The following is a 20,178-nucleotide window of genomic DNA, read 5'->3' on the forward strand; positions in this document are numbered from 1 at the left end:
TCAGTTTTTTGAGTTATATTTTCTGGTTATAATATAAGTCGGTTATTTCTAAGTTGTGCGTTAATTATCGTTTATCATTATTGACTTTTTAGGTTTTTGAGAAAACAAAGATAAATGTTAAATCATCTAAGCCTCTAAGGAATACTACTAATGACATTTTTTATTTTCACACTATATATTAATTCATGCATATAATCTTTTTCAAATTAAATTCCACATGTTTGACTTCAAAAGATCAAATTTTTTCCTTTATAAGATTTTTCAAATTAGCACTATCCTGATAAGATTTTACAATCTCTGTTTGAAAATAGATCTGTGATGTGATTGCTGGAAAATTTCCAACATTCTAGAACCATTTCATCCCACTAATGAACATCGTAACATTATTTCTCATGGTCTTGAATTCTAGGTATTGTTACTTTATTTTTCTTAAGTGCATGATAAAATTGATTGATATAAAAGAGATGTAATTTTGATGAATATGTAGAAAAATTGAATATGTTAATAGTGTAGAGTGGTGGAGCCAGAAAATTTTTCCTATGGGTTTAGAATTTTTTGATGTTCGATTTTTTTCCGGCATCAAAGTTTTCTGACCCTAATGAGTCGGGTCATCATTGATCATTCGACCAAATAAATAAAACACATCACAACCATAACAAAAAAAGTATGTCATCAAAATTAAAATAAAATACAAAGTTATATTAAATAAAAAGGCTTACATATTATAATTTCCACGCGTTTTCATGTATTGAAAGCGAATCATAACATCTTCGGTCCCGACTATCGGAAACAACTCATTTTCAATATAGCAATGCAAACATCATTACGCTACCCATCTGATTAGTTCGATTGATTTTTTAAAATGATGATAGATGGGATCAAAAGGAGTACGTTCTCATGGATTAAAAAAAGGGAGACGAGAGGAACTTGATTGGTCGAGTTTGTGTAAGTTTACATTTTAAAAAAATTTGAAGTTTGGTGTTGTATGCTCCTCCATTTCAAGCTTTTTGCCAGGTATAAGAGTTTTTTAATAATATTTTAGCCATTCAAAAAAAATAATAATAAATAAATATGGATGAATGATGATGACCATTAAATAAAATATGGTGCTACACATATAACATATTACTATAGTAAAAAAAATATTTGTCTGTACATATTTTTGTAAACACCGAGAAATTGACAAGACTCCTCATCAAATCATCTTCTCCTCCATGGGTGTCCTAAAATTTAATGGCACGTACTCAAAATGTCAAAAAAAATGACGATATACTAGCTGAAGAAAATGACATCATCGTCTCTCTTTCCGGTGAATGGTGAAATGTTTCCGGAGATTTCTTGACATTGTGTTCGTTTGTTGAAAAAGAATTGATTCGCTCGTTAAATCGTACATAGCTATAAGTTATATATAAAACCGAAAATAGACCAGGTTCTGCCGAACCCGGTGACTTCTATGTGGCTCCGCCACTTAGTGTGGTAGTTCTTGTCACCACACGAAAATAATTAGATTTTGAGTTAGCCAATCTTACCTAGTCATGTTCGTGTTGTGATAAAAGTTAAACTTGTTGACTAAACATGTTTAAAATTAGATTAAGAAATTATTAAGTATATAATTTGAGAGTTCACACTACTGCCAAGTTGTTTACGAACTCTTTGCGCATTTACAACTTGTTTATAACCCTCTATGATTATGATATGGTAGTTTGTAATCACAGCCCATATAAAAACCGTTAACTAGTTTTGACTTCTCAGCCTATTTAGATAAATGGGCCATAGAGAACATCTTCGGATTACATATTTGTCTTTAGTGACAACAAATATATGTCTCGAATCGTTAACCCGCCAACTTACAAGCCTATGATAACACCCGAAAATATATGTCATTTTTAACTTCGTTACTTGAGATATATTAGCTTACTATAACGGGACAATCTTTTTGACGTCGTTCGAAAGCCAACCAATTCGTCCTTCTTATGAGAAGGGCTTGATGCTTTCGTCTTGCCTTGGACTCAACAGGCGAGCGCGACAACAGCTCGCAACCAACGTTGTGTTTGTCGTGCAAACACAACTATACATGTACGCGTCGATTATCCCGCTAAGGCCATACCCGAATACGCATGTACACGTTGGGTATCCCGCTAAGGTCATACCTGATGAAGTTTGGGACTAGCCACCAGAACCAAGCGTTCAAACACAAACAAATAAAACAATTATCAAACAGTTGGTCCGTGATATTACACGCTAAATAACTACATTGGTTTGATACCAAAAAGTCATTTAAAAATATTAAGTAAAACTTACCTTCTAAAAGTTTAGCAAAAGCTGAAATAGGCTTCATGGTGGATCTAACGTAGCCTTACAGTGGCTCCTTTGACTTGATCACCGTAGAGTGGGCATAGAATACATAAAGCAAAGTACCAAGTACCAACGCAATAAACCCACCGTAGGTTTATGGTGTATGTGTAGAATACATGCACATTACAAATAAAAGAACATTTAAATGATTACTTTTAGGATGTGTCTTATTCGTGAATTGTTAGTACTTTAATTTAATAAACAGTTTGGTAGCAAAACACTCATAAAATAATTAAAATCTGTTACTAATGCCACCACCTATAGATCGAAACTTTTAAGTATAGTCTAAAGGAAGCCGCAACTTACTTCAAATATGGATGTAAGCACATGCATGTCCCAAATTTGCTCAAACTCCTTGTAAGTGTTGTTGGAATTATGGACCGGTTCGGGTAAGTCAACGAGGCCGACCGTGTTGTGACCCGTGAGAGTTACACCTTGGACAACGAACTAAAATCCGCTTAAATTGTTTGATCGGTAAATGACGAATTTAATATGATGAAATTATTATTTATAATCGTTATAGATATATAATGGTTCGGACTTTAAACGAGGGTTGGAACGAGTTGGACTTTGGGCCCGGTTAGAATTTATTATTGATAAATAATAATATTATTAATATTATCTTAATATTAAAAAGACCTTTTTGTTTTACTTGAGATTACTCCAAGTTAATTGGAGCATATATATACATATATACATATCTCACGTAAACAAGAAATAGGGTAATTGAGATCTGTTCAGCCGCAAGCAAAAGTCCAGCCGCCACTCCGAGATCCGACCACGGATACAGCAAACCATCGCACCGTATCACTGCCGTGTTGTTGCCGCCACCACTGATCTGGTACTGCAGCCGTGTTAGCGCCACTTGCCGCCAACACGCCATCATTACCAACCGTCACCGTGTTCGGTTCGTCACCTAGCATCGTTTGTTGAACCTCGGTGTCTCAACCGGTTATTCATTAACCGAGGTAAACTTAAATATTGTCGGTTTAAATTTATGTTTCTTTGGTTGTTTCGTATCGTACTCGTATCGTATGTAACCGGATCCTGTACGGTTCCGATAAATGGTGATTACTCGTTTTATATTCCGCTGCGTATTCATTATTAATATGATTAATAATTATGAAATCTATTTATAATTAAAACTTGGTTTAAAAGTTAAACCGTTGACTGATCACCACTGGAACCCAACAATGGTATCAGAGCCTTGGTTACAACATACGAGTCGAATCCGGTCTTTTCACCGGATCTACATCATAAACTTCAAGTTAGTTGAAGTTTTTGATCTAGATATGTTTTTTGAGCAATCTTGGTTTGGTCAATTTTTATTTATTTTATTTGACCAAAATATTGCTCAATTTTATTTTATTGAATATGTAAATCTGGCCCGACCTTGTTTGTTTGGTTGAATGGTTTTTGGTTTTTGGCCATATGGATGGTTCAAAAGTTGTATTTATTTTTCGGTTTTATTTTATGGTTTTTGGCCACTTTGTTGGTTCAAGATTGTAATAGATAAGGTTTGGTTTTTCATTATATGTATTTTTAATATTGTAATGAAGAAGACCCGAAGGAAAACCAATGACGAGCTCGTGGAGTTCTTGAAGTCAGTGGGAGTTAGCGAAGATGACCGGATGCACCAGGAGTCCATCCTTGTGGTTGTTTGTATTGTGACCCCTTGACCCGATTGGTCTTGCTAATAGGCTCTAGCAAGACCAATCACCTTTTTGGCCATTTAAGATTTACATATTCTTGTTTGCTATTGTGGTTGCTTGCTTGATTATAATAGGTTATAATTCCACCGACCTAATATCAAATATATTTAAAAAAAAAATTTAATTAACCAATAAAGTTTTTGCAAAATGAAACTAAATTTGATTTTCCAAAACCTTATAACTTAATAGTTCTCTATTAACTTAAAATTGGTTAGACGTATCGCGACAAACTTAGTTTTTAATAGGTATTTAAAACTAAGCGTCCTGAGAGATGAAAGGGTTCATCATTATTGTCCCGATAATAAATACAGTAAAATTTGACTTTTACTCTATTTGGTAATTCTAAAATTAATCCCAATATAAAACCAATAGTTTGTGCCAATCCTACTACAAGTCACACTTGAGGCATACTGCAAAATTTCGAGTGTTTGGAGCTAAAGCACCCCACTTGTTTTCTAGCCTATCCCATCAAGGTGAAAGCGCTTCGTTGACACATCCGGCCCTTTCACACGTCACTGTACTAGGACAACTATTACTTTACTCTCCTGTTACGTGCTAAAGCTGTCTGGAGACTTAAAGTGGGCAAAGATGAGGCTAAACGTTTCTATACAGACAATCGTTGTCTCTGTAGGCCTCATAACCGAGAGTTTTGCTCTATTCATAATTGACAATCGTTGTCAGTCTGCCTAACCACTTATTAATGTTGTATGCTACAGCTGCCTTTAATAACTGGAAGCCAGATTCTCAAGCTTCTATTTCATTAATGTAATCGGGTCATTAATAATAGGACTACAACGTCGAAAATACTAATTAAATTTTCTTTTGCTTATTTAAATCAGATGTCGTCAAACGATAACACATCCTACGCACTTAAGACTATCCCAGAGAAGGATAAGCTAAACTGTACCAACTTCATCGAATGGCACCGCAACTTAATACTAGTTCTTACAATGGCAAAGCGCCTGTATGTTCTCGATGGACCAGTTCCAAACGAGCCTGAAAACAACACTGCCGCTGCTCGAAAAGCTCTTGACAAACATAGGGATGAATCGACTGAAGTCTCCTGTATTATGCTAGCCACCATGACTTGTGAGCTTGCTAAAGGCTTAGAAAACTTTGGTTCCTATAAGATGCTGGAACAACTCAAGGGCATGTTCCAGAAACAAGCCCGTCAGGAACGGTTCGATAGCATGAAACAACTCATAAGTTGCAAGATGGCAGAAGTGTCTCTTGTCAGTGCGCATGTTCTTAAGATGAAGGGGCACATCGATCAGCTTAAGAAAATTGATTATCCCATGCTTGATGAGATGGCATCGGATTTCATCCTCAACTCTCTTCCCAGCTTTTACGACCAGTTCGTAATGAATTTCAACATGAACGGCTGGGTAAAGACACTGCCGGAGCTGCACAACATGCTCAAAACGGCTGAGATGAACATTCCATCTAGGACCAATCAAGTTCTGATGATCTGATCTGCTGGTGTAAAAAAGCCTAAACCCAAGAATCAGGGTTATAAGGGAAAAGGCAAGAAGAAGGTTATTGTTGCTGCCAAATCTGCTATCTTGGATCCGGAATCCGAGAAATGGCGAGATGCCATGAACGCCGAGATGCAATCCATGCGGGATAACCAAGTTTGGAACTTGGTTGAGCTACCCGCCGATAGTCGGGCAGTAGGGAGCAAATGGATTTTCAAGAGAAAACCGACATGCATGGAAATGTACAAACCTATAAGGCACGGCTAGTCGCGAAAGGTTTTACTCAAACTCAAGGTGTTGACTATGATGAAACCTTCTCGCCCGTTGCTATGACTAAGTCAATTAGGATATTGCTTGCCATTGTTGCATACTTTGACTATGAGATATGGCAAATGGATGTCAAAACCGCTTTTCTTAATGGACATCTTTCTGAAGATGTCTATATGGTTCAGCCTGAAGGTTTTGTCGATCCAAAATATCCTAATAGGGTTTGCAAATTGAATAAGTCCATTTATGGACTTAAGCAAGCATCTCGAAGCTGGAATCTTCACTTTGATGAGAAAATCAAAGAGTTTGGTTTTGTCAAAAATGAAGATGAGCCTTGTGTTTACAGAAAGGCTAGTGGGAGCACTATATCATTCCTCATATTGTATGTGGATGATATACTGACAATTGGAAACAACATTCCTATGCTTAAGGAAGTTAAGCATTGGTTGGAATATTGTTTTGCAATGAAAGATCTTGGAGAAGCCGCATATATTCTGGGAATAAAGATATATAGAAATAGATCTAAGCGGATTCTAGGGCTAAGTCAAAGTACTTACATAGACAAAGTAATGGCACGCTTATCAATGGAAAACTCCAAGAAAGGAACTATTCCAATGACTAAAGAACCGTGTTGAGCAAATCGCAATATCCGGAAACGGACATTGAATCTAAGCATATGCAAGCAATTCCATATGCTTCTGCGGTTGGTTCTATCATGTATTGTCACACCCTCAAAATCCGCTAACGGAGTTTTACCGTCAGAGGGTGTGAACTAACAGGATCGGAATCATTAGTTATAATCAAACACCATGTTTAAAGTTTTCAACCCAACAAGACATTAAGTCTTAAATAAAAATGTGGAAGCGTAAATTGTAAACCCAAAAGTTTGCGCCACACGGGACGACTTAGAAACCCAAGTTATTAAGATAAAAATTAAAAGAAGTTTTCAAAGCGATGGTGTTTAGCGAATGCATGTTCCTATACCGCGCGCCCGCCTCGGCTACCTGAGAATAACATACTAAAAGTGAGGGTTGGTGAGTTCACAGGTTTATATAAATAAAGTGTTTGCGTTTGCGTTTATGTTTTGCGTTTGCGTTTGCGTTTTGAGTTACCAGATAGTATTAAGTCAATTATATATATCAATAGGTAGCTAACCTATCAACCATGTATTACTAAGTGTTCGACACCAAAGCTGACTGTTTATCAATTGCCTTGCCACCATGTCAACCACGACCATGGTAATGTGTTAGCCAAGATTACACCCACTCGACCTACAGTCGAGTTTAGAGTTGGGTGGGGTTTGTCAAACCTAGTAGTACTACTCAACAGTGACTCGCTATTATCCAAATATTAACCGGTTCGATGTTATGAAGGACTTTGGTTGGTTTGTTTTCCACTTAGCCTTACAAGTGATATATAAAAACTAAACAAAATCTACAGCGTTGGAGTATATTATATCTCCCAAATAAAAGCGTTTAAAAAGAGTAAAAATGGGACGTGAAACTCACTGTTTGCGAAGATAACCAAAAAGATCCGAGAAAAGATGTGCGTCACAGAAAATCCTCACTAGTGTTCTAAAAACAAAAACGAGATTTTCTAAGTATTTAAACTACGAGTGAGTCCCTAGACTCGACACATACAACTTATGCATGAGATGCGTTTCGTGTTTCGTTTGTGAAATAAGTGCGACTCGACAAACACGTTGGTGATACGTTACATGTGTGAACAACTACTTAAGTGTCAAGTATTAACATTGTACATTACTAGCAATTATCCCCCAAAAGGGCAATTTGGTCAAAACATAGCAAACATCGATCGGTTATGCACTTTTCATGACAATTTAAATAATACAGCGGCTAAATTATCCATGCAGATTTTCACTCGACAAGATTACTCTTATTAATAACTTCTAACAAGTCAAATAAATCACCAAAAATCATCACAGAAGCATACGTGAGTTAGGTTTCTAAACCTATTTTTATTATAATTTTATCATATATGGTTTTATCACAAAGATCAAAACATCACAGCAAACACACAGCAATCATTATCATGCGCAATAGAATGTTATTTGTTATTCCCGTTAAATGATAAATCCAATTAATGCAAGACCAATTAGGTTAGGTTTCTAACTCAATTTATTTTCTTCCAGAAGTGGAACCAACCCATTTGATCTTGTAGTTTATGAGATATCTTAGTCGCAAAACAGCCTAACAGCAGGTCTCCTGAATCAGCCTTGCACAACAGTTTTGTAAAATAATAAAAACTAACATTTATACGTCAAAAAATGACAAACTCGGACTTTTCAGAAACTAGACTCGACATAGTATATTATAGAATCAACAATCACATTAAAACATGTAATTAACATCGAGTTACAGTCATTTAAACATGAATTCAATAGTCTGTCTAGCATCAGTTTTCATCAAAACTCAACATACAAATAACCTATGAACTATAAATCATGCATACAACCCTAACTAATCAACATCAACATATTTAGCATTTAGGGTTTATGATTAATGTGTTCAATGATGCCAAAAATCAATAGAATAGGCTACATATAGTGTTTAGTTTACCTAGTTAACACTTTAAGCCTTCAACAAGTTTGTGAGGATGATTGTATGTGTATGTGTGTTGTGTGTTTCGGTCGATCCAAGGGGGAGGGGGGCTGCCGTCGCAGGTGGTAGAGGGAGAGGGAGAAGAGGGTTAGGGTTTATGGTTAAGGTTGTTTATATATTAATTAAATAAATGACAAGTTACAACTAGCACCCTCAACTTCTATTTTGTATAATTCTAGCATAAAACATAAATCACCTCCATAATATAATGACATGCATACAAGCACACATTTATACATATAAACGTAACACATAATTATATCAAGTACTTGTTTATAATATTCATCGTTTGTTCACCAATGGTTTGAGTCGACTCGTGTGTGTTTCGGTGAAATTTCGAAAGACTACTTGTGTAGTGATTGTCATGCGTCATCTAAACCCTAGTTTAAATGTAATGAGTTATGCGTTATGGTTCGTGTGATCTTAAGTTTGAATTAACGGAGTTCGGATTAACGGAGTTAACCTGAAATTGACGAGTGTCACATGTATGCTATGTTGTGTACTAGACCTGACGTCTCGTATGCCTTGAGCATGACCAGTCGTTTTCAACAGAGTCCTAGCATGGCCCATTGGACTGCCGTAAAGAATATTCTAAGGTACTTGAATAGGACTAAAGACATGTTCTTGGTGTTTGAGGGAGTGGAAGAGGAGCTCACTGTAAGGTGTTACACCGATGCTAGCTTCCAGACTGACTGAGATGATTCTTGCTCACAGTCAGGTTTCGTTTTCACTCTCAATGGAGGAGCTATTTATTGGAAGAGCTCTAAGCAGAGTGTAGTGGCGGATTCTACCACCGAATCCGAATATATAGTTGCATCAGATGCTGCTAAGGAGGCTGCTTAGATAAAGAAGTTCATCACCGATCTCGACGTGGATCCGAGTATTCGCAAACCAATCGAGGTGTTCTGTGATAACACAGGTGCTATTGCTCATGCCAAAGAGTCAAGGTCTCATCACAGAACCAACCACATTATGAGGAAGTTCCATCTTATTCGGGAAATATTGGAACGAGGTGACATCGTGATAAGCAAAGTTGACACATATCAAAATCTAGCTGACCCGTTCACTAAGCCGATGACTCAGGACAAGCATGATCATCATAGAGATGCTATCGGGCTTAGACTTGCTAGTGATTTATTTTGATTTAGTATTTGGATGTATGAACATTTAAATGGTTGTACTTTTCAGTTCACTTTTGATTTAATGGTTAAATGCAAACGTTGAATAATACAACTGTGTTCTTTTTAATACGTTTAATCCGTGAATATTGTATATAAATTATTCGTAGTCAGTCAGACTCGTGGAAACGACTCTGAATTAAGACTATTCTGACTTTGGACTCAAGTGGTTGACTTCCAAACTCACAGACCTCATTATGAATGACGTTGGATGTAACTCGCATCAAATAATCTTCATGGATCTTAGTCATAAGATGCATTTGACATTGGTATGCTCATTTAGTATCCTTAGACCTGGGATACATATTAGAACTTTCGTTTACTAAAGGTATTCTTTGATCAGTGTCAACCGCTGTCGCGTAACTGCCAGTCATAAAGGCATTGGTTAGGAGTATTCTGAAGTTCAGTGGGAGTTGTATGTAATCAAGATGGGATTCTGTACTCTTACATGTTATGTAACAGTTAGACATCTTGGCGCCTTCGTTGATTCAAACTGGTAAAGTGTGAGGCCTCACCCAAACTTACTGTGTGTTTGATTGAACCACTTTGACTCGAGAACGAAAACGATAATGATTGAACGCAATATGAGATTGATCTGATCCATGTCTCATTGTTCAATTGGTGTCTTATACGGAAAGGATAGATGACAACGATTACTATATTTTCATTATCTTGCAATAGTGTATTCCAAGATCTTTTGGTTAATGAATTTAAAATGTCATAACCTGTTGGGGGCATCCATGTGTAGCTAGAGCACCGCTGGTTGTCAGCGTTGAGAAACTTAACCGAATCCGTCCAAGTGGGAGACTGTTGGAATTATGGACCGGTTCGGGTAAGTCAACGTGGCCGACCGTGTTGTGACCCGTGAGAGTTACACCTTGGACAATAAACTAAAATCAGCTTAAATTGTTTGATCGGTAAATGACGAATTTAATATGACGAAATTATTATTTATAATCGTTATAGATATATAGTGGTTCGAACTTTAAACGAGTGTTGGAATGAGTTGGACTTTGGGCCCGGTTAGAATTTATTATTGATAAATAATAATATTATTAATATTATCTTAATATTAAAAAGACCTTTTTGTTTTACTTGGAGTAGTTAATTGGAGCATACATATACATATATACATATCTCACGTAAACAAGAAATAGGGTAATTGAGATCTGTTCAGCCGCAAGCAAAAGTCCAGCCGCCACTCCGAGATCCGACCACCGATACAGCAAACCATCGCACCGTATCACTGCTGTGTTGTTGCCGCCACCGCTGATCTGGTACTGCAACTGTGTTCGCGCCACTTGCCGCCAACGCGCCATCATTACCAACCGTCACCGTGTTCGGTTCGTCACCTAGCATCGTTTGTTGAACCTCGGTGTCTCAACCGGTTATTCATTAACCGAGGTAAACTTAAATATTGTCGGTTTAAATTTATGTTTCTTTGGTTGTTTCGTATCGTACTCGTATCGTATGTAACCGGATCCTGTACGGTTCCGATAAATGGTGATTACTCGTTTTATATTCCGTTGCGTATTCATTATTAATATGATTGATAATTATGAAATCTATTTATAATTAAAATCGGGTTTAAAAGTTAAACCGTTGACTGATCACCACTGGAACCCAACAAGTGTAACCTAGGTCATGAAAAACTCATAAAATAGAAGAAATAGGTCTATTTTTTCATGTTATAAGTCAATATCATCGTTGGGAAACACTCCTTAGGTTTGAAGATTTCTTATTTTTCCCATGAACACATACTTTTCTTTCCAATTTTGCAAATTGCCGACCCTCTTTCTCATTACATTCCAGATCCTATGAGAGTGTAGGAACGAGACGTTGTTCAACAATAAGTGTATGTTGGGTAAGTAGAAAACCATAATATTGGGGGTGATTAAGGAAAACACTTTTCTTTGGCTTACTGCTAGATCTAATGTACCGATAATCATGTAATTTTTGTTTATCTCTTGTAATTTTTGTAAGGTTTGTTTGGGCTTGTGTTCCGGTTCCGCTTTCAGCCAAATACAAGGTCTTGTTTATAATACACAATCATTAAAAAAAAGTTAGTAGTACATTAACATTTAAGTTTTTGTTACAAGGAAACTTCTTTTAACAAGATCATCCTATAATATAAAAATAGTAAATGTAAACCCTAATTTCACATAATATATATATTATTTCTTCAATATAAAAATGTTACATTAAAATTACAAGGCATTGGGTATTAACACCACTACTGTAGGACTGTGGGCTAGGCAAGCACAAGATATACCTTGTTTTCTTTATAGTGAGCCCAAAGCACCAAAGTATTCAGCGCATTACATATTCACGTGTCTTAAATCTTAATGCTGGATCGGCTTGAACAGTATGATAGGTGATTTTAAATACTTTATTCATTTTAAAAAATGGGAATATCTCACAGAATGGTAACATATATTCAAAAGTGTTTCAATTAAATCACTCATGCATATTTTATAAATGAAAAGGTCTAAAAAAACATGTTAAAACATTTAATTTAATAAAATATGAAAGTTAAGTAACTTAATTGGAACACTTTTTAAATTTGCCTATTTGAGTGACCTAATTGAAACACTTTTGAAACTTAATTACTATTATATGAAATTGCCACTTTAAAAATATCAATTGACATACATTAAATTGTGTAACGTTTTACGTCGACCTGTTTCATGTTCATTTACAAATATGATATGAGTATATATCTGATTATGGGCGGAAACTTCATATAGCGAACTTGAGTCAATATATTTGACTTGTGACCGAAGGAATTAAACAGAAAGAAATGGAGGACGGGCAAGTGAGAATGAAAATGAGAAGTTAAAATAAATGAATAAGTTGGTTAATAGTAATAGTGAAAATTAATTTCACTTTTAAAAGAAATAATGCGTGCGAGAAATAAAAATCAAAATATCAACTTCAGGTTTTAGATCTCTTTGAATCATTTTAAACATACTTGTTGTGTAATGTAAAAAATAGTTGATATTTTTAATTTTTAAAATCATAAATCTATATAATTTTTACAATATTCTTTTATTTTATACAATACTATTTTTATATAAATTTTTAACTAACAAAATGTTTTTATTATAACAAGTTAAATAAATTTTATAAATAAATTGATTTGGTATAAAAATTCAATTTGATTATGAAAAATAAATGTACAAAACAGTGATAATGTGAAAATATATTGATATGTAACTATGTTTAATTGTTGAAAAGAAAATTTGTATTGTTGAATGATTTCTGAAAATTTGATTGAACAACTAACAAGCGTGTTTACTGTTTATGCACGTTTTAAGGCCTTATAAACATTGTATCGGTTTAACATATCTTTTAAAATTATGAGTCTTCAAAAACTCTCAAAACTAAAATTGGATGGGTCAACCTTTTTACTTAATGTGTAGTGTTCGGATCAACCCGTTTGTTAAACGGGTTTTTGGGTCAAAATTAAACATGTTATATTAACTAACCCAAAACCTAATTATTTTAGTGTCGTGATTTCGAGTTTTGTTGAATCACCGTCTCTCCTTTTCCTAACCAGCCAACCACTCATGAAGCAGTCAATTGCCCTCATTCAATTAATGATCCGCTTAGTCCTGACTAGGATCAATCACTTGTTTGTCCCGAAAACAAAATGTTCATTCGAATTCCATTTTTGGCAAAATCACTTGTTTCTATTCAATTAATGATCAATCACTTGTTTCTATTAAATTAATTCGAATGCCCTTTTTGGCAAAATCGCTCAGAGCCTGGTAGAAGTTTTTGGATTGTCCCCGCGACAGAAGGCGGTTATTGAATGCTTACAAGGTCCTCATGCCCAAGATTTTCTAACTGTTATCCCGATTGATGGCTTGGGCCAAAGCATGTCTGCGGTCGAGTATAGGGCCATTCTTAAGTACCGTTTGATGGTCCCAATGTACCCAGAAGACGAAAGATGTTCGATCTGCCGTAAGGCTTGCCTGGATAAATTCGGAGAGCATGCGATTCATTGCAAGGAGATGCCTGGGTTCAAATACCGACATAATTGGGTGCGGGACGTTCTTTGGGACATCTTAAGGCGAGTTGGGATATCAGTTAAAAAGGAAGCCCCCGTAAACTTCCTTACAGTCCCCACGGAAGGGAGATCCACTCTACGACCGGCTGATTTGCTCGTCTTTGGTTGGGCCGGGGGAAAACACGCTTGTGTTGACCTCACAGGGGTATCTCCTTTAGCTGGTTTGAGGGATAATGGGTGTGTAGCTGGGCAAGCAATGAAAATGGCTGAAACGAAGAAGGTGGAGAAACATGCTTAAAGCATGCGAAGGATACCAACATGTTTTTGTCCCTCTGGCTTTTGATACCTTTGGCTCCTTGGCACCGGAAGCTATCCGTTTCCTAACCAGGGTCCAACGGGTTGTGCATAGTAATGTGTTGACTCCAAAGAGGCAGGAGTATGTCTTTAGTAGGTTAGGGTTTGCAATTCAGAAAGAGGTGACGGCGTAGCTTGTTGCCCGCCTACCTGCTATGTTGATGTAATATCTATGTTTCTATATAATGAGAAAATATTAATATCTCGTGTTGTGTTTTAAAAAGAATCTTAAAAGAAGTTATTTAAAAAAAAGTCATAGCAATGTGGTGACCGACTATGTTCATGGTTTAGTTAAGTCGATTTTAACGAAAATTCTTGACTAGACTGCTAACTACCGTTCGAAAAGTCTTGAGAATTTAATAGCGAGATAAAATCTCTATTAAAAAATCTATACGAAAAGTTATACAGCCGGATCATAATTTCAAACCACTGAACGGATTCATTAAAACCGTCAAAACCAAATCATAAACCATACATATTAATGTCAAACATACCATTTAAACCGACTAGTTTCTTTTAGAACCATTTTGGTCTGTTTATAACATCATTTGATGAAAATATAATGATTGGTGAAGGAAAAATATGAGAGAAAAAGCAAGTGCAAGTACAGAAAGAAACTGAAAAAGGTATTGAAGAAGACAGTGACTGATCATCAAAGGATTGAAGCAAGCATGGGGACCAAACAGAACCCACCGTTGCTTTCACACTACTCGAAATTGCTTCTCGAAAAGAAAAATCAGATTGACCGCCGTTCAAGTACCAGTACTTTTCGCTCATCAAAAGCAGTGAGACTGTGAAAGCTGATCGTCTTCTCTTGCCCTTAAAAGCAAGAAAGTAACGTTTTGCAGTTGTAAGCAAACGTCACTTTCCGTCAGCCGTCGTACCAATCACTTTTCGTTATGGATGCGTTTATAAAACCTAATTATTTCGTCAACAAACATTGATATTGAAACATGACGAGTTTTGAATCGTTTCAGTTTATTGATGAAGAGATTCGGAGCTTGATTTCGGTTGATACGGTACCGGATACTGGGAACTCGTTTACCGCTCTTCTCGATCTCCCGCCAAATCAGGCTGTGGAGCTTTTACACTCGCCTGCGATGGACATCGAGATGTCGCGTGTGAAACGAGAGGCGATCGAGTTAGGTTATCCGAGTACTTCGAAACCAAGGAAACGTAGTAATCTACAAAAGGTTTGTGAATTCATTCACGTTCGTTAACGTAGTTTTTAAAAGATTTGGTTTTGTTATTTATAAGGGGGTGTTTCGATTGTTTATTTTCACCAGCTTATAACTTATAAATTTTTTAAAAATTAATAAGCTGTTTGGGATTGATTATACTGTGAGAGGAAAAGTTTCATAAATTACAATGTTGTACCTTATTAACTTAATGAAAATTTATAAGGAGGTAAAAAAATTACAATGTTATACCTTATTAACCTAAAAGGATAGGGGCGTATCCTGTTGCCCGTTTATCTTTTGTTTTGATGTTGAAAAAAACATTGATGTGTAAATATTATTTTTTAGGTGAAGAAGATGAAGAATGCTGCGAAAGAGAGTGACAGAGAGGAGGTTCAGTACATTCACGTTCGTGCTCGACGGGGTGAGTCAACTGATAGCCATAGTCTAGCTGAACGAGTAATGAGTTTTAATCAAGTTTAAGTGTTGTTAAGCTTTACTCGAATGGATGGTTAATTATTGATTGATGATTTGACAGGCAAGAAAAGAGAAGATCAATACTCGGATGAAGCTTCTCAAAGAACTGGTCCCGGGCTGTGATAAGGTTCAAAATTTTGTGAAGTTGTTATTTAGTTATGTTCAAAACATTTTACATTTTAAAAAGTTTTAAAAATATAATTGTGACGTGTTTTTTCTAAACTTTATCAATAACTTTGCTATACGTGAGATGAGATATATAAAGATTCTTAACAAACTACTTTACATAATTTATAATGCATATTCTGAATTCTATTTTATAAATGTTTACTTTTTATATAGTGAGTGATTAAAATGAAATAAATATAATTTTTTATTAGTTAGTGATTTTTTTCTATTTTCCAATGTAAACTTAATATGTAGTAAAAAGTGGTGAAAATGAAAGGAAAAGGTTCCCAAAATAATTGTTTCATTCAAACCAAGTTGAAATAATAATCAAAATATAGTAATCAAGTTTTATACTCTCTCTGTCCCGGTCAAAGTGTTTTAGTTTTAAAAGTACAAGGTTTAAGGTAGATAAAAATATTGTTTTCTTTGTTTACCAAATGACAACAATGTCCTTGAAAAGTGAGTCCATCAATATTGTTTAAGGATAAACTTGGAAATTGGCTAATAAATTTTGAAAATGAACACTTGTAATTAGACAAATAAAAATGGAAATTTGGACATTTATATTGGGACGGAGGGAGCACATATTTTCGCTAAAGTAGCTTAATTTTAAATTTTATAACATATTTAGAAAGATTGTACATCTTTAAAACAATAATGAATTTATGAGTGGTTTTTATAGTAATTAAAATATGAATAACACTATTTGAGTATGATTGGAACAATGGAACTGATTTTAGGGTGGACGGGGCGGTGCGTGGTGGCCTCCCCGTCACGCGTGATGAGAAAAGCCACACCGCCGCCGGTCCTATGGTCACGCGAAAATGGGTATTTTGCGTGATGACCATCACGCTTGGTGGGGGTGATTTCCAAGAAGGAATGTAGCCGTTGGGTGGGGATCTAGCCGTTGGGGGTGGGGTGGGGTGGGGTGGGGGGGTTAAATAAAAAATAAAAAAAAAACCAATATAAAACCAAAACAAAAACATAACCAAATCCAAATCAAAACCAAATCCAACTCAAAAACACTCTCAAACTTCCCCTTCATTCATAACAAAAAAATATGGAATTTCCGAAACACTCGATGCCCTTAGACACCGATAGCTCTTCGTCTTCGGAGGATGACATTCTCGAATGGTTCCCGTTGCTATACAAAGAACTTGAAGGCCCGAGCTGTCCAAAGAAAAAGGTGGTGGAGCGTGATCGTATACATGCCTACGACGTGCTAATGAACGACTATTTTGTGGAGGAGCCGAAGTACAACGACGAGACGTTTAGGGAACACTTTCGTTTGCCGAAATCTTTATTCTTAAAGATTGTAGCCGACGTCGAAGCAAACGAAGAATGGTTTCAAGAATCTTACGACGCGAGAGGCAAACGAATTTTTTTCGCCGCTTCAAAAATGCACATCCGCTATTCGTCAACTAGCGACAGGTAACCCACCCGACCAATTCGATGAATACTTACAAATGTCTGAGAGAACTTCACATGAATGTCTACAATTCTTTTGTAACGCGATTATAAAATTGTATGCCAGAGAGTTTCTACGAAAACCAACAACACACGACATTACACGTCTTTACGCCGCACACGAGGCTAGATGGCATTTTCCAGGGATGCTCGGTAGCATCGATTGTACACATATCGAATGGAGGAATTGTCCACGGGAGTTGCGAGGGGCGTATGTTAGGGGTGATATCAAACGACCGACCATCTCACTAGAAGCGGTTGCGTCAAATGATTTATGGATTTGACATTCTTATTTTGGTGTTCCCGGCTCAAACAACGACATCACTGTTCTGTACACATCACCGTTGTTTCAGAGCGTAACAAATGGCACCGCACCTTTCTTTCCGTACTTTGTCAACGAGAGATATTACAGACGTGGCTACTATCTTGTGAAAGCCTTTTCGTTTCCTGTCGAGACCAATGAAAAGACGTTCAAGAAGTTGCAAGAATCGGCAAGAAAAGATGTCGAGAGAGCTTTAGGTGTTTTAAAGGGTAGATGGTGCATACTCAGTCGACCGGTTCGTGCAATGAAAAAACCCACGATCTATAGCTACGTGTATGCATGCATCATATTACACAATATGTTAATAAAATAAGATGGAAATGCAATTTCTCCAGATTGGGTACCGGATTCTCTGACTTATGTTCCCGTTCCCGATGATGTCCAATTAGACTTGCGGGATGAAGATATTTATCATCGGTTGAGATGGGATCTTGTTGCGCATATAGGTTCTTTAGGTTTGGAATTTCCGGATTCAGACGAGGAGTAGACGTTCGTTGTAACTTTTATTTTTTATTTCTAAATTTTAAGTTGAATTATGTTCTATTAAACTATTGTTTTTATTTTTAAGTTCTATTAAAATTGTTTTAATTTTTAAAGTTAAAAAAAATAAAAAATAAAAAATAAAAAATTCTATCACACACCATCACACCACATCACCACCCCTAGTAAAAAACCATCACATGTGATGGAATTTGGGTTGGTGATGTGGCACAATATAATTGGGTGGGGTGTGATGAGTGATCACACCACATCCACCACCCCTCCCCCGTATAAGTGTGTAACTGTTTTTTTAACACACTGTGAATCAATAAGTTGCCATTAAAATGCATAAAAAGGCCCTTAAAACTGGTTCTTGATAAAATTGTTGTTTGATTATTACTTGTAGGTTTCGGGTACAGCAATGGTGCTTGATAAGATAATCAATCATGTGCAATCCCTGCAACTTCAAGTAGAGGTTAATTAATCCTTTGATTTAATCTTGTCACTTGATAGCAAATCTTAAGTTGGATTATCAAATTACTTTTTTAACCTTAAAACCTTATGTTTCACTGCAGTTCTTATCAATGAAGCTGGCTGCTGTTGAACCTGATATTGATATCAACTTTTTAGACAATTTGTTTTCTTCAGAGGTGACGATATTAACATAAATCTTAAATAAAATGATTTTTGGGTTGTTGAGTTATGTGAAGTTAACATTTTCTTTCTCGTTTAAGATACAGCACCACTTAAATCTATCAGAGAGAATATATTATTAATATTTAATCACATTATTGCACTAATGTGTAATTAATTAATAATACTAAAATCTCTCATGAGGCTTTTATTATTCTATAAAATCCAACCATTTCTTGATTTAGCTATTTTTTTCATTGAGAATTTTTTTAAAATATATTTGTTCATAAGTAAATGAGTCAAAATTGGCATTACCGTCATATTCACTATGTTTGGAAATTTTGTAGTGTGGATCACCGATGGAGTCTGATTTTGCGAGCATGGTCTCACCGTCATGGTGGGTTGAGAAGTCAATGTGAACACAAAACAGATATGGTGAACCCATATTCGACGTGCTATGATGGGATGTTTGTTTGAGTAGGTTGTCGATTGCAAATGGGTTTGGTGTTTATATATTATTAGAAATTGATGTAGAGAGGACTATTGATCATTCATTTTTGCTACAAAATTTGAGTTAACTTCGGGAATGCATCTTTTAATCCCAGCTTCACACTAATTCAATATTTTTATTATGTATACGTAAATACATATATGCCATATAATATAATAAATAATAAACAAGTCAAACTATTGAATCACTTGAAGATTCTCATTCGTATAACTAAATGTTAAGAAAAAAGGTTTTGCATAGGGTTTCATCTCTTGAACCCGTTGGGCTGCCTTTAATGCAAGGGTGATCTACATTCCAGTGTTGTATAGAAAAAGAAAAGTTTAGTATGCGCCATTTGCATAAACCTTTTTATTTCAGTTTTGTATAACTTTTTTAAAAAATGGTGTAAATATTTTCACTTTCAAAACTATATCAATAAAGATTAAAAGGCGTTGTTTACAACACATTTTTGCAATTCACATAACTATCGTACATACAATTGGGTTTATCAAACAAATGATAACCCGATTAATAAGTGCATGCAAGTGGTTTATTCATGGTATGTGGTTCGATCCATACTTATATATCGAGTGCTAAGTGAGACTATAGTCTATATAACTAAGGGGTTGTTTGGTTCATTCAGATTGAATGAGTCAGATCTGAATGAGTCTTTGTCTTATTCAGCAGCAACAAGTCTGAATGATTCAGATATAATTTTAACCATTCAGATGTTTTTCTGTTTGGAACAAAACACTCTGAATGAATAAGATATTTACATCTGAATAGTTCCATTCAGATGTAAACAAACAGCCCCTAAATATCATTTAACCCCTCCATCTCATCCCGTAAATATAATGTGATTTAAAAATCGCAACTCCTGGGCGCATGGCTACGCCGACAATACATTCTTTTTTTGGAGTATCATTGGTGTGTGGTTGGCATAAGGTAGAGAACACGATAAATATCCGTTGTACGACTACTTCGGCGGA

General features: G+C 35.8%; 1 protein-coding gene across 1 annotated transcript; it reads left to right on the plus strand.

Moving 5' to 3' along the window:
- Positions 1 to 14,927: 14,927 nt before the first annotated feature.
- Positions 14,928 to 19,393, plus strand: LOC143579476 (transcription factor bHLH48-like). The gene is made up of 6 exons (XM_077062774.1): positions 14,928 to 15,167; positions 15,501 to 15,611; positions 15,691 to 15,756; positions 18,473 to 18,541; positions 18,642 to 18,716; positions 19,047 to 19,393. The coding sequence occupies exons 1-6, from the start codon at positions 14,928 to 14,930 to the stop codon at positions 19,116 to 19,118; spliced, it is 633 nt and encodes a 210-aa protein (XP_076918889.1). The 3' UTR covers positions 19,119 to 19,393.
- The last annotated feature ends 785 nt before the right edge of the window (positions 19,394 to 20,178 follow it).

The sequence above is a fragment of the Bidens hawaiensis genome, unplaced genomic scaffold, assembly GCF_021521415.1.
Source record: "Bidens hawaiensis isolate Kalapana, Puna unplaced genomic scaffold, B.hawaiensis_p1.1 tig00029860_1, whole genome shotgun sequence".
Classification (NCBI taxonomy): Eukaryota; Viridiplantae; Streptophyta; class Magnoliopsida; order Asterales; family Asteraceae; genus Bidens; species Bidens hawaiensis.